We start from the raw sequence: 20673 nt of genomic DNA on the forward strand, positions 1-20673 counted from the left end.
TGAGTCTTATGGAAAGCAAAACTGAGCCACACATACATGTTTACTCATTAGTAGGCAAATATGCCTTGGTCAAGTGAAGGGGAATGCAAGGCCACCAGAATGGTCACAATTCAATGAATGTGGAGCTCAACAAATGCCCTCCCCCCCACACACACACCAAAGTAAGGAGGCTTAAGTGGCTGCTGATGTGAAACTTTTTTTTTGTCCTGTAAAGCTAGGTGGGTCCAACAGTGTTATTTTAAGAAGTGGGTTCTGGTGCTAAAAGGGTTGGGAATCACTGGTCTTGAGTTTCTCAGCTAAGAGAAGCTGAAGCTGGCACAAATAAGGCTGCCTGGATTGTTTTGCATCAGCTTTTTTGCTGGTGCAAGTCCAAGGACAGTAAGGGACAGGGAATGGGGACAGATCTGCTCCCTCCTACTCCATCCAACTCTCTGCCTCAAACTCCCCCCTTCCTCCCCCTGCCCCATTCTGCCCACCCCAGCCACTCCCCACTTACCTTCACTGCCATATGGCTATATACAATAATGGAACTGCATTTTGCTGACATAAAGGCCAGCCTAACCCTAGTTAGGATTGGACTGTAGCTTGTGCATTTCAACAACAATTTTTCACACTATTTAACAAGATAAAATAACTTGCAGAGCAGTAGATGTGAAGAGTGAAGATGCAGCTGATGAAGTGAACCTTTGCCCCCAAACGCTCCTGGCTGAAACAAATTGGTTAGTCTTTCACAGGACCACCCCAAGACCTCCTAGCACCTCAGGCAGCATGCCAAATGCTGCCCCCTACTGATGTACCAGCCTCTGCTCCTCCTTAAGTGGGACACTCTAGCCCATCAATCTTCTCTCCTCCACTCTTCTGTTCTGCCCTCTTTTCCTTTTCCAATCCAGGGAGGAGAGAAGGAAGAGGAAGATCAGTAGAGACAAGCAGGCAAGCTGCTGCCTGAGGCAACTGCTTCAGTTGGCCACATGGATGGGCCAACCACGGACTTCAATATTATCATGACAAGAAAGAATGTCAAGTATTTGGCCAGTTCTCATGTGCCTGGAGTTTCTCTTACATTCCATGCCAAACTTACAGTCTGTTAACAGACAAAAGTCTTAGCAATGGAAGTATGCATCAAATGGTCAGACCAGGAGCGTATCAAAGAGAAGGGGGGCAAGGTGAAACCAAGACAAAGATCATCTGTCAAAAAAAAAAAAAAAAGAAAGAAAAGGCAGGAGAACCCTCTTATTGCAAGCTGACACTAGAGGCTTTTGTAGGCATTAGGAAATAGCAGCAGTACTGTGGTCACTGCGGCTTTTACAGTCAGACTTTGCTGCTGCTAAGATGAAGAAGTGCAATGTCAGGCAGAAACAAGGCGTTAAAAGTCTTCCTTGTTACAGAGCTCATTCCCTCATTCTTATTTGGCCAGTCCTGCATGGTGACCAAATCCCTTACGGTTCAGGACCTACTCTTAGACCAAGTCCTGACAATGTGGCAGTTTCTCTGGTTTCCGCATTATCTGCAACATATAACAAATGATTTCCTGCTGATGTACTAAATACAAAGGATCTCAGCCATTATCACATAGAACAGTTAAGTAGCAATGTTTACATCAACAATTATTCAAATAGAAACATACATCTTCCCTAGAATTCATGTCTCATGCTAGTCATCTGTGTATCTGAGGGTTAACACAGTGAAATAATTGTGGCATTGTGAACATGACTAACAAATGGGAGCAATGCCATTCTCAAAAAATCTAGGGGGAGGTTCTGGGAGTTATTTACTTCAGACACATATTAGAACAAGACATGGCAGGTGAAGCTGTCTGGACTTGGCCTGAACCAGCACTATAGTAGCTTAATTGCTACTTGTGCGCAGCTCTAAGTGTTACCTAGTGGTAGGAATTGAGTCAAGATTCATATTCTAGGACTAAGCTTTCCTTGCCGCTGTCTGTGAGCAGATATGTTTTCATTTCCACTAGAAGGAAAGAGAGGCCAGGGAAGCCAATGTTCCAGCGTTGTTTTCAACTTGCAAGAACATGAGTATGGGTTATAAGTGTAGTTCAGGCTCAAGTGCCAACACACTTGCTTTCTGCTTCCAGTGGAACTGATGGCTGCAGCCACCAATGGCAAGTGTTCAGGGAAGAGGTCCTAATGCTGATACATCAACAAGGGGAACACTGTTGATGCCCATAGGGGGGCCCCATGTTATGCTACTGCTCTTCCTTGTTGTCGCTACCTGCTTCCTCTGAGCAAGTAGTGACAGAAGTAAGGAAAACTAACAGTGGCCTCCTCTCCTCTTGCCCTCTGCATCTTGCTCCAAGATTCCTCAAAAATGTGAAGTAGACAATATATATGGTTCAGGAGAGGGGTGGGCAGGGAGAGGAATGCAGGAGGAAAATTATTATAAGGAGGGAAGATTTTTTAAAAAACACACATTCGAAATCTCTCAAATGCTTATTGAAAACAGGATAAGCATAAGATCACTCTGTGGGGAGAAAATAAAAGCACAACAGTGTCAATCATCACAGGTTCATTTTATTTGGAATGTTATTTAGACCTACTCAGGCAGGCTCCATTTCTTTCTTACATTTACAGTCCCTGTTAAAGCAAATTCAGCTTTTCTCAGGATGCTCTTTGGCTTTGGATAAATATAAACAAAGCAGATAATGCCACACAATTGTTATCTAAATGTATTTTTCTGAGCTCCGGTTTTTCCAAGACTGGAGAATAGCTGCAATCAGAGATTTGTTTCAAGCTTTTATGATACACATATATGTAACAGCTGATGCTAAAATGGAGAGATGTTCTCAAAAGAAAAGGCCAGGACGTATCAGAAGGAGATGGAGCTCAGTTGTCACCACCACACAGAGCCACCAAAATGGCTTCATAGTCACCTTTCGTTTCATCCTACATGTAGAAAAGCAGAATGGTAATGTTAGCCACTGAAAGCGAGAGCCTGCACTGCTAGCCCCTGTACAACAAGGTCAGACCTTTCCCACAAATGCTTCTGCCCTAAGGCAGTATCATTTATGCCCTTGTCCTCATGGGTATGACTGCAGCTACACAACTAAGGGAAATATCCCTTCAACATTCTGGACCATCCCACCATTAACACAACTGAATGCCCAAGCCAAGTCTAATGCGATTCCACTGAAAACAAATGAGCCATTTTCAAGTCTTAAAGAAATCCACCTCTCTGCTGGTGGGGATGTGTGCTGGCAGCTTGTCTGCGCCCTGTTGACATCCTGTGCATGTGGATTTCTGGTTGCTGCACTGACACAGCTGATGGGACAGAGGCTCCTGTGATGGCAGGATTGTCTTTGCACTGGCATACCTGGAGGTATACTGGTGTTCCAGAGATGGGATTGGCCTGTTAAATCCCAGGTAAGTATCTACTGGAGTGCAGACTATCTGGCTAAATGTCCTGTGCTATTATTATTTTAAAAATTACAATTTTCAGCAAGGTACGTACCAAAATGGCCTGGCACAGAGACTTGCCATACATCGACCTGTAAAAACCTTTGATCTCATTCATGTCAACTTCAGAACGTGACACCATGATTCTGTTCAGAATTTTGTTGCGAGTTCCAGCACCCTGTTAGAAATCAAAGTAAACGTGTTATCTAAATCTTAATGGTTGGATATGAGTGATAACTGGCTTAACTTTGTCAACAGCACGCTTGCTTACCCAAAGTTCTGAATTTTCAACGTTATGACTTATAACTCATTATACTGATGGACTATGCAAAGCTGTTTATCCTTGATGGATATATATGAAACATCCTTTGTCCACTTGCTATGATAGAACTACTAGAAGGTCTGAATGTGTCAGTCCATAACAGGGCTTTACATCATTTGGGGAATGGTCAATCGTTCATCACTGCATCCAGCACAGCTGGACTGAGCCCAGATGGGGAGCAGAAGAGGAAAGCCTCAGTAGAAGCCTTTGGGAGGGAAGGAATGAAGTCACTGATTTGTATTGTTAGTCCTACAATCGTCATTCCTTCTCTCCAAGAACAATATGAAAATGTTACTAACATTAGGGCTTGCAACATTTGGGGTTGATGTCTGAGTTTTGTACAGTACTGGAAGCCTCAACAAGGAATACTAAACATATTAATTATCCTATTTCTTTCTAAGACAACACTGCCGAAGAAACACTGTTTTTGTTTTCCCTTGATGTCTTTGCAGGAAACGTTAAATCCAGCTTTGATCTTAGCTTACACATCTAGAACAGAGTTCCTTTCTTTAATTTCTGTACTAAATTATACTTTACCTTCATCGCCAAGTGAAGCTTTTCAGCAAAGAAAGCTGGCTTGCTTGTGGCACATTTCACTGGAAGAAACACAGAACTGTTATTACTTGTCACAATAGAATAAAAAAACAAGGCATTAGGGGAAAAAAACCAAATACAGCCCTGAAGGCTGCAAGATTCTCTAGTTAGTACTAGGAATTAAGCAAAACTATACATATACAAATAATAATGTATATATACACATTATATATATATATAATTAAAACACAAGTAGACTGCCATCGAAAAATCATACACATTTACGTCCAACTCACAGTTTGCCCTAAACGTACTGGCATTTTTAAGTAGGAATAGTATCTGTTCTTCATGGGGAAGATATATAGGTTTGTGTGTCTTCAGGTTTAGATCCAGTGTTGTGTTAATGCAAAGCCAAACACAAAGCATGTCAGGGGCTGTAGATATACATTTACTTTTAGCCAATAGGAACCATCTCCTCTACCATTGGCTGCAGCATATGCTCCATCAGCATGGCCGCTTTGGTGCCAACGGTCAGGAACAGGATTGTACAGTTTAATACATCAGATTCTTTTCTTGCTGTTATTAGTCACTAATTTATTCCCAGTTAGTTCTTCTCAAAGAAGGAACAGACTTAAGGAATTAAGTGTGGAACCGGGAGTCACGTACCAATGGCTGCCAGGCATTTCTCAATATCTCCTTTCAGCTCCAGGTCCAGAACTTTGTTCATGTCATGTTTGCTGTACTTGGTGTATTTCTGAAAAACTAAAGTCAAAGAAAGAATAAAGGGAAACTGAGGGCAGGCAATGATTCCCTTGGTACAAGATGTGCTTCTGAGACGATTTCTGTGCTGCTCCAACAATGGTGGAGAGAGCAAAGCAACAGAATCACTCATCATTTGCAACTCATTTTGCCTGTAGGAAGCAGCAGACCATAGCAAGGAAGCACAGCATAATCAGAAAATGTAATACTCCTGCTGTCTCCAAATGATAGCTTTATACATTATGCCATTGCTTTTTGCTCCTGCTGGAACAGCTTAAGGTCAAGAACTTCTTCAAAAGCAGGTTGCGCTATCATCAACTACATATTATGGACACAACCTATTAAGTTTCACTGAAATCAAGAGGGTTTAAACACAGATACTGCATTAAGACCCACTGCATGCAGTGGCGCTCATTTCTTAAAAGCAACTGAGTTTTCTGCATACTGAACACAACACTCAGTTGCTGCATCGCACTAGATTGACCCAATTCAATAAGATCACGTACATACCAGACATGGAATATATATGGCACTTTTATCAACAAGGACCTAAAGCAGTACATGTAATTGGTCATCCTTTCAGTTGAACTCCATTTTACAGAGTAGTCCTGCATGCAGCAGATGTAGTGGTCAGTAGCCCACAAAAACATAGGCTGCAATCCTAACCACACTTCCCTGAAAGTAAGCCCCATTGAACAAAATAGGACTTACTTCTGAGTAGACATGGTTAGGATTGTGCCCTTAGAGGCAAATAAATTTATTGTAACCTAAGTGCCAAAGACTTTTGGGTATTGTTGCTGTCCTAGAATGCCTGCTTGGAAGAAAGGGTAAATAGGACTTGGAGATAAGCATTTCTCCTAACAAAAACTTGTTTTCTACTTGCCTCTTCGGAGATGTGGGTAGCTTCTTGTAGTGAGGATGGTAATGAAAATATTGACATCGGTTCCTTTTTTCCTCTCTCCAGCCTCATACAAGGCCTATTATAATAAAGCAGGTAAACATATATAGTGAGCAAGTCTAATAGATAACATCATCATGAGTCACATTTGCACAAGAGAATTCAAATCAGGCATTAAATTCCTTTCCTTTCCATTCTAATATACAAGAATCCAGAGGATCTATCACAAGAATCCAGATGATCTATCTTATCTAAAACTGGAGGTGGGATGAGATTGGGGCTTGCTTAAGGCCAAGGATTCAGGCCATTGCTGAAGTAAGGTTTGAATCAATAACTTCTTAGCTTACAGCTCCCTACCACTATATTAGCAGACATTTCTTGGAAACATGACGCTTTATGTCACATCTACTTCCATCGAGTAACATTCTTCCATCTCAGGACAATGAATGTTTTCAATCAGGCTTGCCAAGAAAGAAGAATTCTCATTTATTTCTTGGTTAGTAAATGCATAGAAAGACATGAGAATAGACATTTGATAAATACACGACTTATAAAGTGGCTCGGTTGGTGATGCAGCCCAGCCCAGAGTAACCTTCAAGGTCCATGAACAGCTGTAGAGCAAAGTCTTTACATAACATAAGAGGTAAACCCAGACCTCCCTTATAAATCACTGGGAAACAAATATGTCTCAACTAGGCCTGGTCCCACCCATTCTACAGGCTTGAAAATTAATGCCATCTGTGATGTAAGAGTGGAGTTTAGGGAGTCTAGACCTTTTATTAGAGTGATCCTTATCTTGCAAGTGTGGTTTTGAAATTTTGGGTCGCAGATCAAGAGCTTTATTAACACAGAGTTTGTGACAATGGCTGAATAAGGAACTGGATTCTGGATGGTGAGCAATGGGCTTAGAGCTCTTATTATTGATTGGTTGAGAGGTGAGGCATATGCACAGAGAGATTCACTTGAACAGAGTGGTTTTCTTAGTCAAAGACGTGAAAACAGATTTTCAAGACAGGAAACAATTACTTGAAGTGGAAAGTCTTTTCTTACCCGAGCATCATTGTCTGCCAACTCGTCATTCACATGAGAACTTTCATCACGGTCACCCTGGAAAAATTCACTGGTTAAATCTTTTTATACACTACAATCCTGGATTATTCTTGAATAAATATGTGCCTCTATTTTAAGTTTTAAATTGTTATGTTGAAAAATCCTTACCTTTGCCAGGGCAAGCAAGGCCTTCTGAAAATCTCCAGATGTATCTGAGGCAATGTCTTTGGCAAGATCTCTCTTATACACTGTAAAGGAGCAAAAAAAAATTAACGGAACATTTTAACTACATCATTATAAAGAAAATATTCATCATAGTATGATATGACTCTCTCATACGTAGTTTCTTGATCAGTGGATTCCCAATGTCCACTTGCAAAATACAACCACTTGAAATATTAATACCTTGAGGAGACTTCTGTGACTCTCTCCCCACCACAGAATGCAGCACACATCTCATTGGCATGGCTGCACTGGTGCTGGAAAATTGGATAGGATTGGGCCCACATTTTCAATTTCTTTGTTTATGCAAATTGGACTTGTGAAACTCACATAAAGAACCCCCAGTTGGTCTTTATTTCACTGAGGGGTATTGGGTTGTATCCAAAGATGAAGGGAAACAAGCCAATGGGGGATAAAAAGTATTTTTGAAAGGTGAGAACAGTGGCAGACCTCTCCAGCCTCACGCCCCAGGGCAAAAGTCCACAATGGTGCCCCCTATGAGATGGCACCACACCACACCACACATGCAAATCCACCACACCTTACCTGGAGTGCACGGTGCCTCACGCAACTCCAGGATGCAACTTTCTGATGCTTTAAGCCGTGTTTCCAGAAAACCAGAAGCATAGTTTCCGACCCCGTTGGGAGCCTCAGAGAGGCTTCCGCGGGGTCCTAAAGGTTCACGAGGCTCTGTGTCTGGGGCATTTGCCCCATCGCGTGAATGGGAGATCCACCACTGGATGAGAACAGACCCTTCCTACTGACATAATACTTCCAACTAGGTGTTCAAAAAAAGGATGCAACCAGTTAAAAGCTAGATACCCACCCAGACCATTTTGTTTTGCCTTTTCAGTTGTCATAATTTGTAATCTCAACCCTATCATTTGTATATGCAGTGGGTGAAGAAATCACAACCAAGGAGATGACAGTGAGCTAGTAGCTCTTCAGAAAAAGCAACAGTTCAATGGCTTGTCCAAAAATGTTCTTGCATTGTACAGGTGCTCAGCAAAAGAAACACACCAAGGGCCCAATCCTATCCAACTTTCCAGCATCGGTGCAGCCGCAATGCAGTCCTGAGGTAAGGGAACAAATGTTCGCATACCTTGAGGAGGCTTCTGTGATTGCCTTCCCACCGGTGCTGGAAAACTGGATTGGATTGGGCCCAGATACAGTTAAGCACAGTTCTCTGGCCCCTGCTGACTACTAGTACCCACTACAAGCACTGACAGGTTGGGTAGTAAGCATTCACGCAGTTTCAAATGTAACACCAGCCACACTTATCCTGGACTGAGAACTGAGTCTAAGAATTTCATTTTCGTGGCTTAAGGGGCAGTAACAAAACTGTTCAATGGTACATTCAGTTTGTCTATAACTGTAAATTCTATTAAGTAATTTTTAAAACAGTAAATTACTTTCATGATATGCCCTGGTGGCCTCTCTGATTTCTCTGTTGCTCCTTGATGCAAGAATCTCAATTAAGGTATCTTCATCAGTTCCAAGCCCCTGTTGGAAATCAAATTCAATATTTTTATTTTTACAAATGCAGAATGGGCCAGCATAAAAATCACAGGCAATAATAACTGAACTTTGTACATTATCTGCAACAATCAGGATGTTTTCACTTAAGGTGAAATGTGGCTCTTGTTTTAAAAACTGGAAGCGGGTCAGGATCATTATTTTGAGTGTCTGTGTACTTCAGGAGACCCTGTGGGGGCTGACGTGGAGGTCCTTGCACCCCTGGGAGCCTGCTCCAGCCTCTGGTAAGTCAAAGCAAGGCCCTGCGCCCCTCGATAGTGATGTGATTCTGGCAATCATGTCGCTCCCTCCCCCCTTCCCTCCCCTTAAGGGTGCAGAGGCCAGGGCTCTCTGGTTGGGGCATTGCGACACCCCCAGCTTGAGAACCACTGAACTATGGAAATGGCCATTCTGACATTACTGAAAAGACGCAAATGACATGTTATGGAACTGAAGGGGCAGTGTGAAGTGCCCCGATTTCTTGAGAATATGAGTTATAAGCCCTGTACAGATGTTATGCAACCATGGAACATGTCCAGAGTTTCACAAGATCTGTGAGCTCACTGGAAAGCTCCTCCTAATTGCTATGGCACTCCTAATCTGTGCCCCTGCCACCCACCACGCTTACAGCATTTGTAAGCACCACCCACCATCCCTAATCACATAGAGGATCTCTCTCCAAGTACAGCGTTTGCATATGCAAACACTATTACACAGTGAGCAGGTGTAGGGTTAGGTGCACATCAATGGTGGGGGGGGGGCTGTATGCTCACAGATCTTGTGAAAACATGGCCATTCTCCGAAAGTGAATATCTGCATAGGACTATAAGCACAATTGTCAGGACTCAAAATAAAGGTGCTTTCATGTTGATCTATGTCTAGTCCAGGAATTGCAACCTAGCATATTTACAGAACAAGGGGGTTAAATGCGTGCAGTTTTGTAGACACGCCAGTCACTGGTCAATCTGAAAACTGAACATTGTGAGCTTCAGCTCACATAGTATATATAGCATGTGTCAGCCAGAAGCTGTAAGATTACAACCACATCACCTGCAATTCTCTTGGTGCACAAGTCAAGCAGAGCCAATGTAACTTACACTGGGCCCAATCCTATCCAATTTTCCAGCACCAATGCAGCTGCACTGCAGCCCTAAAGTAGGGGAACAAACGTTCCTTTACTTTGAGGAGGCCTCCGTGTCTGGATCCCCCCCCCATCTTCACATTGGCACAGCTGCATCAATGCTGGAAAACTGGATAGGACTGGGCCCTTAATTCATATCCTTTCAGCCATCATGCCACACTGAGATAATATTCTTATTCAGTGGGTCTGCTTTTGACAGTGGTTCAGAGGACCAGCTCCCCTCCCGGTACAATGCCCAGCCCCCCTCCCAGTACAATGCCCAGCCAAGTTCTATCACCATATGTACCTTCATAGAAGCCCTGAGCTCTTCAGCATCAAACTGGGCTGGAGTCTTCAGCATAGCCAGGCAAACATCTTCCAGCTGGCATTTAAGTGCTTTCTTCAAAGCTTCTTCCAGAGGCTAGAGTAGAAAAGCAACATACTATAAAATGGCCACTTAATTCAGATACAAATTATTAAACACTGCTTTAAGAATGTAAATCTAATCTACCATCTTACTATCTTTTAACAAAGTTACTCCTCAAGCAGGAAGATTATTATGAGGCAGTGTGTGCTCCATCTACGTTTGTCCATTAAACCTGTAAGGCCACTCTAAGGCCTGCTCTACATATGCCCCAAAATTAGGTCATAATGAGGAAGAGGAGCCAGAACAATCATTCCAGATTCTTAACAGGAAATCACATTTTTGAATGTTCTGCTTTACAAAAGAAAGAACATTCTGCAATCAGAAAACTTAGGCGTTTGTGAGTTATGTATAATTAAACATTTATTCTATCTGAATAAACTTATAAAATCTATATCTGCCATGTCTGTGAAAAGGAATTGATTCACCTAAGTTCAGTGTTGGTTTCATTACTGTCTTCTGCATATGTCACCAGGGCCATGGGGTTAGGAGCATTGTGTTGCTCTGAACTCTTAAGGGGGAGGAGAGTGCTTCTAGGCCTTCAGTTCCCAATGCTGGAGGGCTGGCAGGTAAAAAGGGGTGGTGACAGTCTACCCTTGTGGACAGGTGTTTTGACTAGGAACAAACCAATCCTGTGCAGGACTGGGACAGGCTGTGCCCTGGGGTTTGGGCTTAGTGAGTGTTGGCCCTGTAGCAAGGGGTATGCTGAGGTGGTAGCATTCTGAACAGTTCCACTTGAGACTGAAGGTGTAGGGCAATATTCCAGAATGATTTCCCCTACAAAAAAAAAAAAGCCTTCACTTCAAGTAGTACCTGACCACATTGAAGGAAAGTATGCAGACTTCCTGCAATTTACTAGTTTATTATATGCAGGTTGTTTCTTGCATGGGAGAGGATTACAAATATGACTCACCACTTGCAAACTGAACATCCTAGAATTGTACCATCTCAGTTTACTACCTCACTCTGCATGATATAGACCTAGTCTAGGAATGTTAATTATCAGACAGACCAATCCTAAAACCCTCATGTCTGGTGGACCTGCCTTCCACATTTATTCCACTTCTGTTCATTCATTGTCAGTGACACTGACATCTACCCTATACTGTTATTTCTGGCTTCATCACTTTCATGCACACAGACCCCTGTTTAGGACTTTAAGGCTGCAATCCTAAACATATTTTCCTAGGAGTAAGCTTTACTCCACACAATTAGACTTTCTGAGTAGACATGCCTAGGATTGTATTGTGTGCATTCTAGATTCAGAGGCCTATTCTATTCCTCAGAATGAAGGAAATTTCAAATAGTTTTCCATTTGATAAAGGCTATGTGTCATGAGATTCCAAAATGTACACACAAAAATTGCCAAGATTGGCCTTTCAATACAGGCATTACCTTTCCCGTTAATTGCTGGTAGGCAGCTTTGATCTGCTGGCGCTGGGCATTTGTTCTTTTAGTCAATATATCAATGATAGTTGCTTCATCAACTCCTAAGAAGGAAAGAACAAATCCTCATAAATGCCAGTGGAATCTGCACTGGCATTAGGGGAACACTAAGTTTCTTCAGATGCCTGACTACTAGGGTAAAACAGCCCCTCCGCCTCACCTGCAGAGCCATTCATGACTGGTTCTGCAGGTGAGAAAGAAGCAGCTTTACACCAGTGGCCAGGTGCCTGCCCACCCCCCCCAGGAACACCAGTGGGAATCTATCAATTGTACACAACATTGTATGCAGTAGATTTTATTGAATGATAACACTGATTTTAAAAGCGAGTTATTTTGACTGACTTTATTTATGAACATTTTTGGCAGTGCTAGAAGGAAGGAAAAAAAAAAAAAGACACCCTCCTTTTTGCATTCTTTGTCAGCACCTGGCCTCAGTAGGCCCCAGATCCATGGTGAACACAGTGGGTTGCCAAGCTAAGAAGTTTGAGAACCTTTGCTATATAGCAAATTGTATTTTAATGCACGATGACATCATAAAGTGCAAGTGAAGGCAATTTAAAGACTGTTTCAAGATTGTTTAAATTGCCTTCCCTTGTCCCTTTTTGGGGTTCTTAAATTTCTTACCTTGACAACCCACTGTGTCACCTGCAGTGGATCTGAGGCCCATCAAGGCCAGGAAGCTGCAAGGTTAAATGTTGCATGTAACCTGGAAGTTGTTTCTGGGTTGCACCAGTGTGTGACCTGCTTCATTGGTCGTGATGTGCCACGGTTCTCAAACTTTATGTCACAACCTATTGGTGGGTTGCAACCCAATTTTTGAACTGGGAAACAAAATGACATAGCCAATGAAGCAGGTTACAAGGCGGCACAACCTGGAAGCAATTACCAGGTCGCGCACCATTTCACCTTGCAGCTTCCTGGTCACAGCCAACCTACAACCCACAGTTTGAGAAATGCTGCTGTATAGCATTGTGAAATAACCCCATCCGTAATTCCTAATTGGGTTGGATCATCTCTGTAATGAAGAAGAAAGAAGAAAAAAGCAGCTAGTAGGAACAATGGTGGCTAACAGGGTATAAACCTGGTGGAGTGGGCTGACTAAGGATCCAATCCAATATAGACCTTTTCCTGTTAGTAAGTCCCATTAAACTCAGTGGGGCTTCCTTCTGAATAGACTTAACTAAGAGTGCACTGTAAGAGAATGATTTGCAAATTTGGACTTCCTTGGTCTGATTCTGCTGTCTCCTATGCACTTACTAGACTGCCTTAGGCATACCACTTCTTCTCAGCCCCAGCAGCAATATAGGGATAAAATGCTGTAAGGCAGCAGGGAATTAAGGGTTACATCAAAGTATAAAGCATTTGTACAGCCAAAAGGTGAGTTGTCATCTCCACCAGACTGAAATTGCTAGTTTCAACCTCCAAATTGAAAGTACGTAATGTCTACTCAGTCCTACTATACATTAAATATTCTTTTAAAAGTGAAGTCTTCTACACATCATGGCTCATGATCAAAACATTGAAAGAACTCAAAGTTTGGGGTATTTGTTTTGCCTTGCTTTATGAGTTAAAAATATCAAAGCAAAGTTACCAAGGTACAACAATAAAACAGGATACAATTAAATAGGCATTAATAAGCAAGAGAGAAATTAGAACAAACATCTACCCAGCAGTTAATCAGTGATGATTAAGCTGCCCATATATTTACATGATGATTCTCAAAGTGAAATAATTTGCCTATGTCTTTCACAAAGCAGCAAACATTTTTTGGTGCTGAATCACAAGATTAAACTGTTCCAGATTTAGGAAAATCATGCCAATTATTGACCTTCGTTTTAGTTGAGAATTTGCAAACTCACTCAATGTAGTTGACTACCATCAAATAAGTTCTCTGCATTATATTATGGTAAGAGGATTCTGGCAGGACCTGGCTTTCTGGCAGGCAGAAATACAACACGTACAGATTCACTAGGCAAGGAGCTATAGTTTCTGCCTGTCATGTTGCTGTAATTTAAAATCACAAAGAACACTCAGGTAAAATCCAGTTGCAATCCAGCTATTAGACCTATTCTTGTTTTGTCAAGAATTAATTCTGATGCTGTATGGATGTCTCCCTGGACTATGCCACCTCAGAAGTACATGTAAGGAAATAGCTTGTTTGAAAACAACCCTACTTTAAAATACCTCTGCACATAGAAAGCTAGCTGCCTTGCTGGTGTGTCAATTTTCCATATCCAGGGAAATTTCACTGCAGATACAGACTTTCACATGTGTTTAGAAACCAAACAGGCCTATAAGACAACAGTACCACACCACAAGCAAAATATTTGGAATAATTGGCATGTTTTAAATCTTAAAAAAAAAAACAAAAAAAAACCCCAAACATTGCTCACTTCACATTGAATGTACTGGGACTTAATTATAATAAACTTGCATTGGATTGAGCCATTAAGCTTGTGTTCTTCCTTCTTACCTTTAGCTTTTATGGCTTGGTCCAGTGCAGCAGCATCAGCTGAAGGATTGAAGCTGGGGTAAGTTTGGACAGCTGAGCCAGTTTTAGAATTCTTCTACAGGAAAAGTTGAATAAATTTTAAAAAGAATGCATCTGTTTTCAATATCTACTCTATAGCAAAGGTTTAAGATGAGTTACATTTAGAACCAAATCATTACAGGATATTACTAAATAAATGATGTGAAAACAATATAGGCAAATAGAATAACAGTACCTTTATCTCTCACTGGATTTAAAGGACCTGAAAGGAGGCCCTTATAGTACCTGTGGGAATCTAGGGCCCAATCCTGGCTTGGGCCACTGACAGCACTGGGTGTCACAAATGCACCATAAGGCATGTCCGCAACACCCTACACTGAATCAGCACTGACGCCAGCCCAGTGCCAGTTGGCACTGAACCCACCACTAGCCAGCCACAGTATGGAGCTAGTTAAGAGCTTCGGGTGGCAGTGAGGGCCTTGGGGGCAGAGGGTAGGAATTTGGGGCAGGGAATTGACCGGGAACAAGGAACCAGGTTTGGACGGGTGAGATTGGGGGAGCAGAAATCTGCTGAATCCTGAACTCTGTGTTGGCCAGAAAGTTTCTCAAGACTGCGCCAGCTAAATAGCTGGGCTTGGGGCTTTCCCCCAAGGTGACCTCTGGCAGCTGCTGCGGGGCTGCAGTAGTATCCACTTTGGAGCTGCAGTGTCGCCTTTAGGATTGGGTTACTACTTGATTGAAATAGAGGTGCTAGAGATTGTTGCTGGTTCCTAAGGTTGTACCAGTGTTAATGTTCTGATATGAATTCTGCTGAATAAATGGACAGTGGATTCAGATAGCTTTGCCCTCTGGAGTCACCAAACAGTGAGAATCTAGATATTGTCTGATAGTTTCAAACTGTATGTGCATCGTTCAATGGACAATTGATTGCCACTGTAGAATGCCCTTATGGAGAGATCCATTATATTCCTTGAAGAGCGAACATATGCAACTATAGAATTTTCAAAGAATACCCTCTGCTCTTTTAAATGCTTATCAAGGTTTGAAGCAGCCATTAGTGATTATGACTACGTATTAGTATTATTCATACATAGCCAAGGAGAGCATTAAACACAGATTAATAAACGAAATATGGGAGTATGAACTTCATATACTCATTCTTATGCATTCATTATTTTCCTAAATTCACTTATCGTGTATTTTCTACAACTTCTTTCATGGGTTTTACAGGACAGCAGAAGTGTTAAGAATATATTTAAGTGGGAATGGCACTTCTTCTCAATACCAGGATTCTTACATAATCCAATATTCTTGAATAACTTACACATACAATATCAATACTTATTTTGATATGCAACAATATTTTTAAAATGCTTGTAGCTACACATTATTCCTTGGGGCATCTCTTACTACATATTGTGGTTCATCGTTGTCAATAAACCTGGCCTGCTTCAGAAATTCTGACACAAGACTCATGTTGATTCAAGTTTCTGAAAAAGAAGAATAAAACATTTTAGTATGGAATGCTGTATTTTATATAAATATAATCTGAAAAATATGCAGGACAATCTAAGAGCCCCAAACTGAAAGAACCTCATCCCATATAGCCGTGTTTCTCAAACTGTGGGTCAGGACCCGCTAGGTGGGTCACAAGCCAATTTCAGGTGGGTCCCCATTCATTTCAATATTTTATTTTTAATATATTAGACTTGATGCTGCCATGGTTTGTGATTGCATTTGGGGAAATATTACAGATCTATACTTTTAACAGGCTACTATGTATATGGTTTTAGCAATGACAGTCAGTGGGACTTACTCCTGGGTATGTGTGGGTAGGATTGCATCCTAGGATTGTGAAAAATTTTCCTGCTTGATGATGTCACTTCTGGTCATGACATCACCTCTGGTGGGTCCTGACAGATTATCATTCTAAAAAAGTGGGTCCCGGTGCTAAAAGTGTGAGAACCACTGCCCTAGTGGACTCTTAAAAGCATTAATAATAATAATAATAATAATAATAATAATACAAGTATTTATATACCGCCTTTCTTGGTCATCAGATTTCTCCTCAGACTTTAATTCAAGGCGGTTTACATAGGCAGGCTATACTAAATCCCAATAGGGATTTTTACAATTGAAGAAGGTTCTGTCTTTCAAGAACCACAACATTTCAGATGGATCTTTTATGATCTGGTATCACATTCTGGCCTCCATTTTCCTCCCACACAGGCTGACAGCGGCCAAAGAGCAGGTGGAATAACTCGGCATAACTCGGCTAAGCTTGTCAGCTGCTTCAAGGTCTCGCCGTTCACGGTGCCGGTAGCCTCGAACTGGTGACCTTCAGATGTTATCTTCAGGCAAACGGAGGCTCTACCCTCTAGACCAGACCTCCTGCCCTCCCTCCTCCCTGCTTCAATCCCAAAAGAGATAGAACCCTGCTTCTACTTAGAGAGTGGAAAACAAGCCCTTCCAACTCCCAGCCAAACTTATTATGCAGTTTTGTGACCTTTGAGATACAGAGCAAACAGTATTGGTTTCCATCATAGCCATTATTATCCCACTAATTATATTACCTTTAGGAGCACGACTATCATAATTTTACAAAGATTTCCTTAGCATAAGTTACAACTTGCCTTTAAAAAGTCAGTCGGATGTTTTGAATGAAGACCAACCATGCTCTTCCAGGCCCAGAAAGAACACATCTTGACATTTTCTCATCAGTGCCCCAAACAGGATTGGCCCAAGCCAAAGTGACGACCACATTAATTCCACCCCTTTTTTTGGATGTGATGCTGCATGCAACCACCTACCACATCTTCAAAACTGATTGAGCAGAAGGCTCTTGAGAGCCACTTCCATAATCCTCTTTACCTAGTCAGTGGAGGTACAGAAGAAGAGGAGACTGGATTGCCACAGTTACCCTGTTTCCTCCAACTCCACCACTGCATTCTTTGGCAGCAACACTAGAGAAGAAGGTAAACCATCCCCATTTTCCTCTCCCTCTGTCCACAGAGTGAGAAGAGGCTTGAGTAATGATTGCATGGAGCAGACAGTGATCCAGTGCAAGCCACACCCACAAGTTTGTGCATTACTAAACCTACCACTTGAACCAGGTGCTTCTACCAGCCATATGAGTGGGCTGTCCCTGGCCCCACACACAGAACCTCGGAAACATTTCAGTGTTACACCTGAGCAGGAGAAGAATGGATGTGTAGGAAGTGCTCAGAGGTTGGCCATGACCCCACCTTGGCTTGAAGTTGGCAAGAATGTTATATTTTTGCTCTATAGTACAGCCAATATAGCTATATTTGTTGTATGAGTTGGCTAATGCATTACTTCCCCTGAAGGTCCATGAGATCTATAGAGCTTTCAAACCATGCTTTTGTATTTGCAATAATATAGCAGCATTGGTTAGGGAACAGCTTTTAGAGCTATGTATCAGTTGGCCCAATTCCCTGTTTGCAAACATGTTAGCATAATTCATTTACATAAGGAACTTTGTAAGCATGGTTTTTGTAGAGGCTACATTTTGTAGTGTTCCTACAGCCCATCTTGCCCAAAAGTCAATCCCACAATGCTTGATGGCAAGTGAGTGGGCACAGGATTCCAACTCAGGTATGCCCAAAGCTTTCTCACAGCAAGGACACCATCTTGCTGCCTCCACCCTAGAATCCTCTACAATCCCCACCAACGCATTTCTTTTTAAAGCCCAGAATGTGTCGAAAGCTTGCAAAACCTGTCCTTTGGAACAAAGGAGCCACTTACCAGGAAGAAAGCACCTCGCCCTTTTTTGAAAACACTTGTGGAAAATATGCGCAGACCAGGAGTGAGACTCTCGAAGGCTTACTCATACGCACTGAATACAGTGCTGCTCATATAAACACCAATTAAAGCAATTAGTTCCAGATTGCCTTTCCTAAGGATAGCTCATCTTTGAATTTCGTATAAAGCTAAACTTTGCAGAGGAATACAAGCTTTACTGTTGTTAAACAGTTAAGTGGTGTCATGACCACCGGCTGTTTGGGGTTTTTTTCCCCATTTCCATATAAGGAAAGCACATTTTTTCCCTCTAAGTCACTCTTTGGCGGTTAAAAATGACTCAGCTTTCCATGGTAACCAAAACCATTTTAAAAAGACAAGCACAGAGTTTCTTACTTCAGAAAAACCAGTTCACTGTATGCACAAGAAAAATAGAAAATAAAGCAACATTTACAGCAGGGGTGCTCAAGAGATCGCGAGGCAAAATGAGTAGATCGCAGAGTGCCGACCCCCCCCCTTCAGGTGCCTCTGGGAGGAAATGCTGGGAGTAAGGCCCATTGTACTCAATGGGGCTTACTCCCAGGTAATTGTGGCTAGGATTGCACCCTCACAGCCTAATCCTAGGCATATCTACTCAGGAGTAAGTCCTGTTATACTCAGTGGGGCTCAAGGTACACCAACATACATTGTACACATAAATGTTATATGTTATGATGGCGCAAACATTGTAAAAAAAAAAACTCTGGTAGATTTCCGGGCCTTGCTGGGTTTCAAAGTAGCTCTCAAGCCAAAAAAGTGTGAGCACCCCTGATTTAGAGTGTTGCCCCTCCCATCCCACTGAAACATAAAATACAGACAACTTACAGCACAATCCTAAGCATCACTACTACCAAGTACAGTGGATTTACTCCCAGATAAGCATGTACAGGACTGCAGCCCTACAGTACAAACCTAGACAGCCTATTCAGAAGTTAGCCTCATTGTGTCCAGTGGAGTGTAGTTGCAGGAAAGTGTGTATAAAACTGTGTATAAAACTGTAACTTTAATAACCTTACACATAATTAGATGCATGTTGCACAAAGCCTTAAAGTCTCATGCCTAGCAGTTTTCTTGAAAGGAAATTTACTTTCTTCTGGAAAGCAAATATACACAGGATTCTAGCCAAAATGCTACATATTTCTACAATGAATAGCAAATGAAGAAAAGCTTGGAAAGAAACCACATACCTTTTGCTTTTCAAGACTCAAAAATACTATTTGCTGGTCTGGAAAACTACAGACTGGAAAAAGTCAGCTGCAGGCTTGTGATTTTTATAAAACCAGCAGGAAACCACACCTAGCAACCAGAGTTAACTTCTACAACTCTGGTGATTGGTTGCAGTGTAGCAGAAGGCTAAACATGGGTCATAGCCAAAAGCCACACCCAAATGTCTTGGAAACACACTGCCCACTGGAGTGAAGAAATATATTCATCAGTGAATGGAGAAACCACAGGGACCAGATGAACAACTAAGGTGGAGTAGTATTAATGCATGCATTACAGTTAGCAGTGCTGCCTACTGGAATAACTTTCTTTGTAGACTTATTCTGCCGGGGTTCACACATCAGAATGGGCACTGTCAAATGCAAATTCACACATGCAACACAACTTAGGGCCCAGTCCTATCCAACTTTCCATCTCTGGTGTAGCCACAATGTAGCCCCATGGTAAGGAAACAAATGTTCCCATACCTTGAGAAGATCCCAGTGACTGCCCCTCCACCACAGGATGCAGCACACACCCCACTGGCGCACCTGCACCAGCACTGGAAAATTAGATAGGATTGGGCCCTTAGTCCACTACATACCATACTACTTCCACTGGATTTTCACTGTTCCTGGAAGAGACCAGGGGTTGTGTCTCAGGTTGGCATTAACTTAGTGCACATTTACATCAGATGGTCCACCTAGCCAGGATGACTTTAAACCCTCAGTCCCAGTGGTAGCAGGCAGTGTGCAATTATAGGGCAGATGGAGGCTACCTAGGAACCAATGCAAAGCTTTGCCTCCAGCAACTTGGCATCAGGACTGGAAAGGACTCAGGGCCATATCCTATCCAATTTTCCAGTGCTGGTGCAGCTGTGCCAATGGCGTGTGCACTGCATTCTGTGGTGGCGAGGCAGTCACAGAGGCCTCCTCAAGGTATGGAAGCATTTGTTCCCTTATACTGGGGCTGCATTGCGGCTGCACCAGAGCTGGAAAGTTGAATAGGATTGGGCCCTTACTCCCTCATGGCATAATACTCTGCAGATTCTTTCAGATTCAATCTGTTGACATATCTTAGCCTTCCTTTATAGTCTCACAGCCACAAGTTGCTGTGTTCACAGTTGGCCAGTCTGGATGCAAGGCATGTACCCAACATGTGGTTCATTGTTGAAGGAGGGACTAGTCATTGCTAGGGAAATCAAAGCATTATTATCAATTTATACCCTGCCTATGTAAACCGCCTTGAATAAAGTCTTGAATAAAGACCAAGAAAGGCGGTATATAAATACTGTATATTATATATTATTATATATTATTAAGTGGCTACACAAAGCAGCTGTCTCATTCCATTCAGCGGGCACCAAAAGTATCTCATTCATTCCTTTTCTCTGGAAAGGATCCTGCAAGTATATTTGAGGTGTTGTTGCTTGCTGAGGAATAAACATACTTCACATGACAGTAAATGCTGGACCTCCAAATGAA

General features: G+C 42.2%; 1 protein-coding gene across 1 annotated transcript; it reads right to left on the reverse strand.

Moving 5' to 3' along the window:
- Positions 1–2505: 2505 nt before the first annotated feature.
- ANXA1 (annexin A1) lies at positions 2506–19256 on the reverse strand. Its single transcript, XM_066614008.1, has 13 exons — positions 19174–19256; positions 15599–15678; positions 14171–14264; positions 11647–11741; positions 10135–10248; positions 8605–8695; positions 7139–7218; positions 6971–7027; positions 5906–5999; positions 4930–5025; positions 4267–4325; positions 3463–3585; positions 2506–2897 (listed from the first exon to the last, which is right to left on the reverse strand). Exons 2-13 carry the CDS (start codon positions 15662–15664, stop codon positions 2838–2840), a joined length of 1029 nt encoding a protein of 342 aa, XP_066470105.1. The 5' UTR covers positions 15665–15678; positions 19174–19256; the 3' UTR covers positions 2506–2837.
- Between the last annotated feature and the right edge of the window lie 1417 nt (positions 19257–20673).

Source organism: Tiliqua scincoides, chromosome 2 (genome assembly GCF_035046505.1).
Source record: "Tiliqua scincoides isolate rTilSci1 chromosome 2, rTilSci1.hap2, whole genome shotgun sequence".
Taxonomy (NCBI): Eukaryota; Metazoa; Chordata; class Lepidosauria; order Squamata; family Scincidae; genus Tiliqua; species Tiliqua scincoides.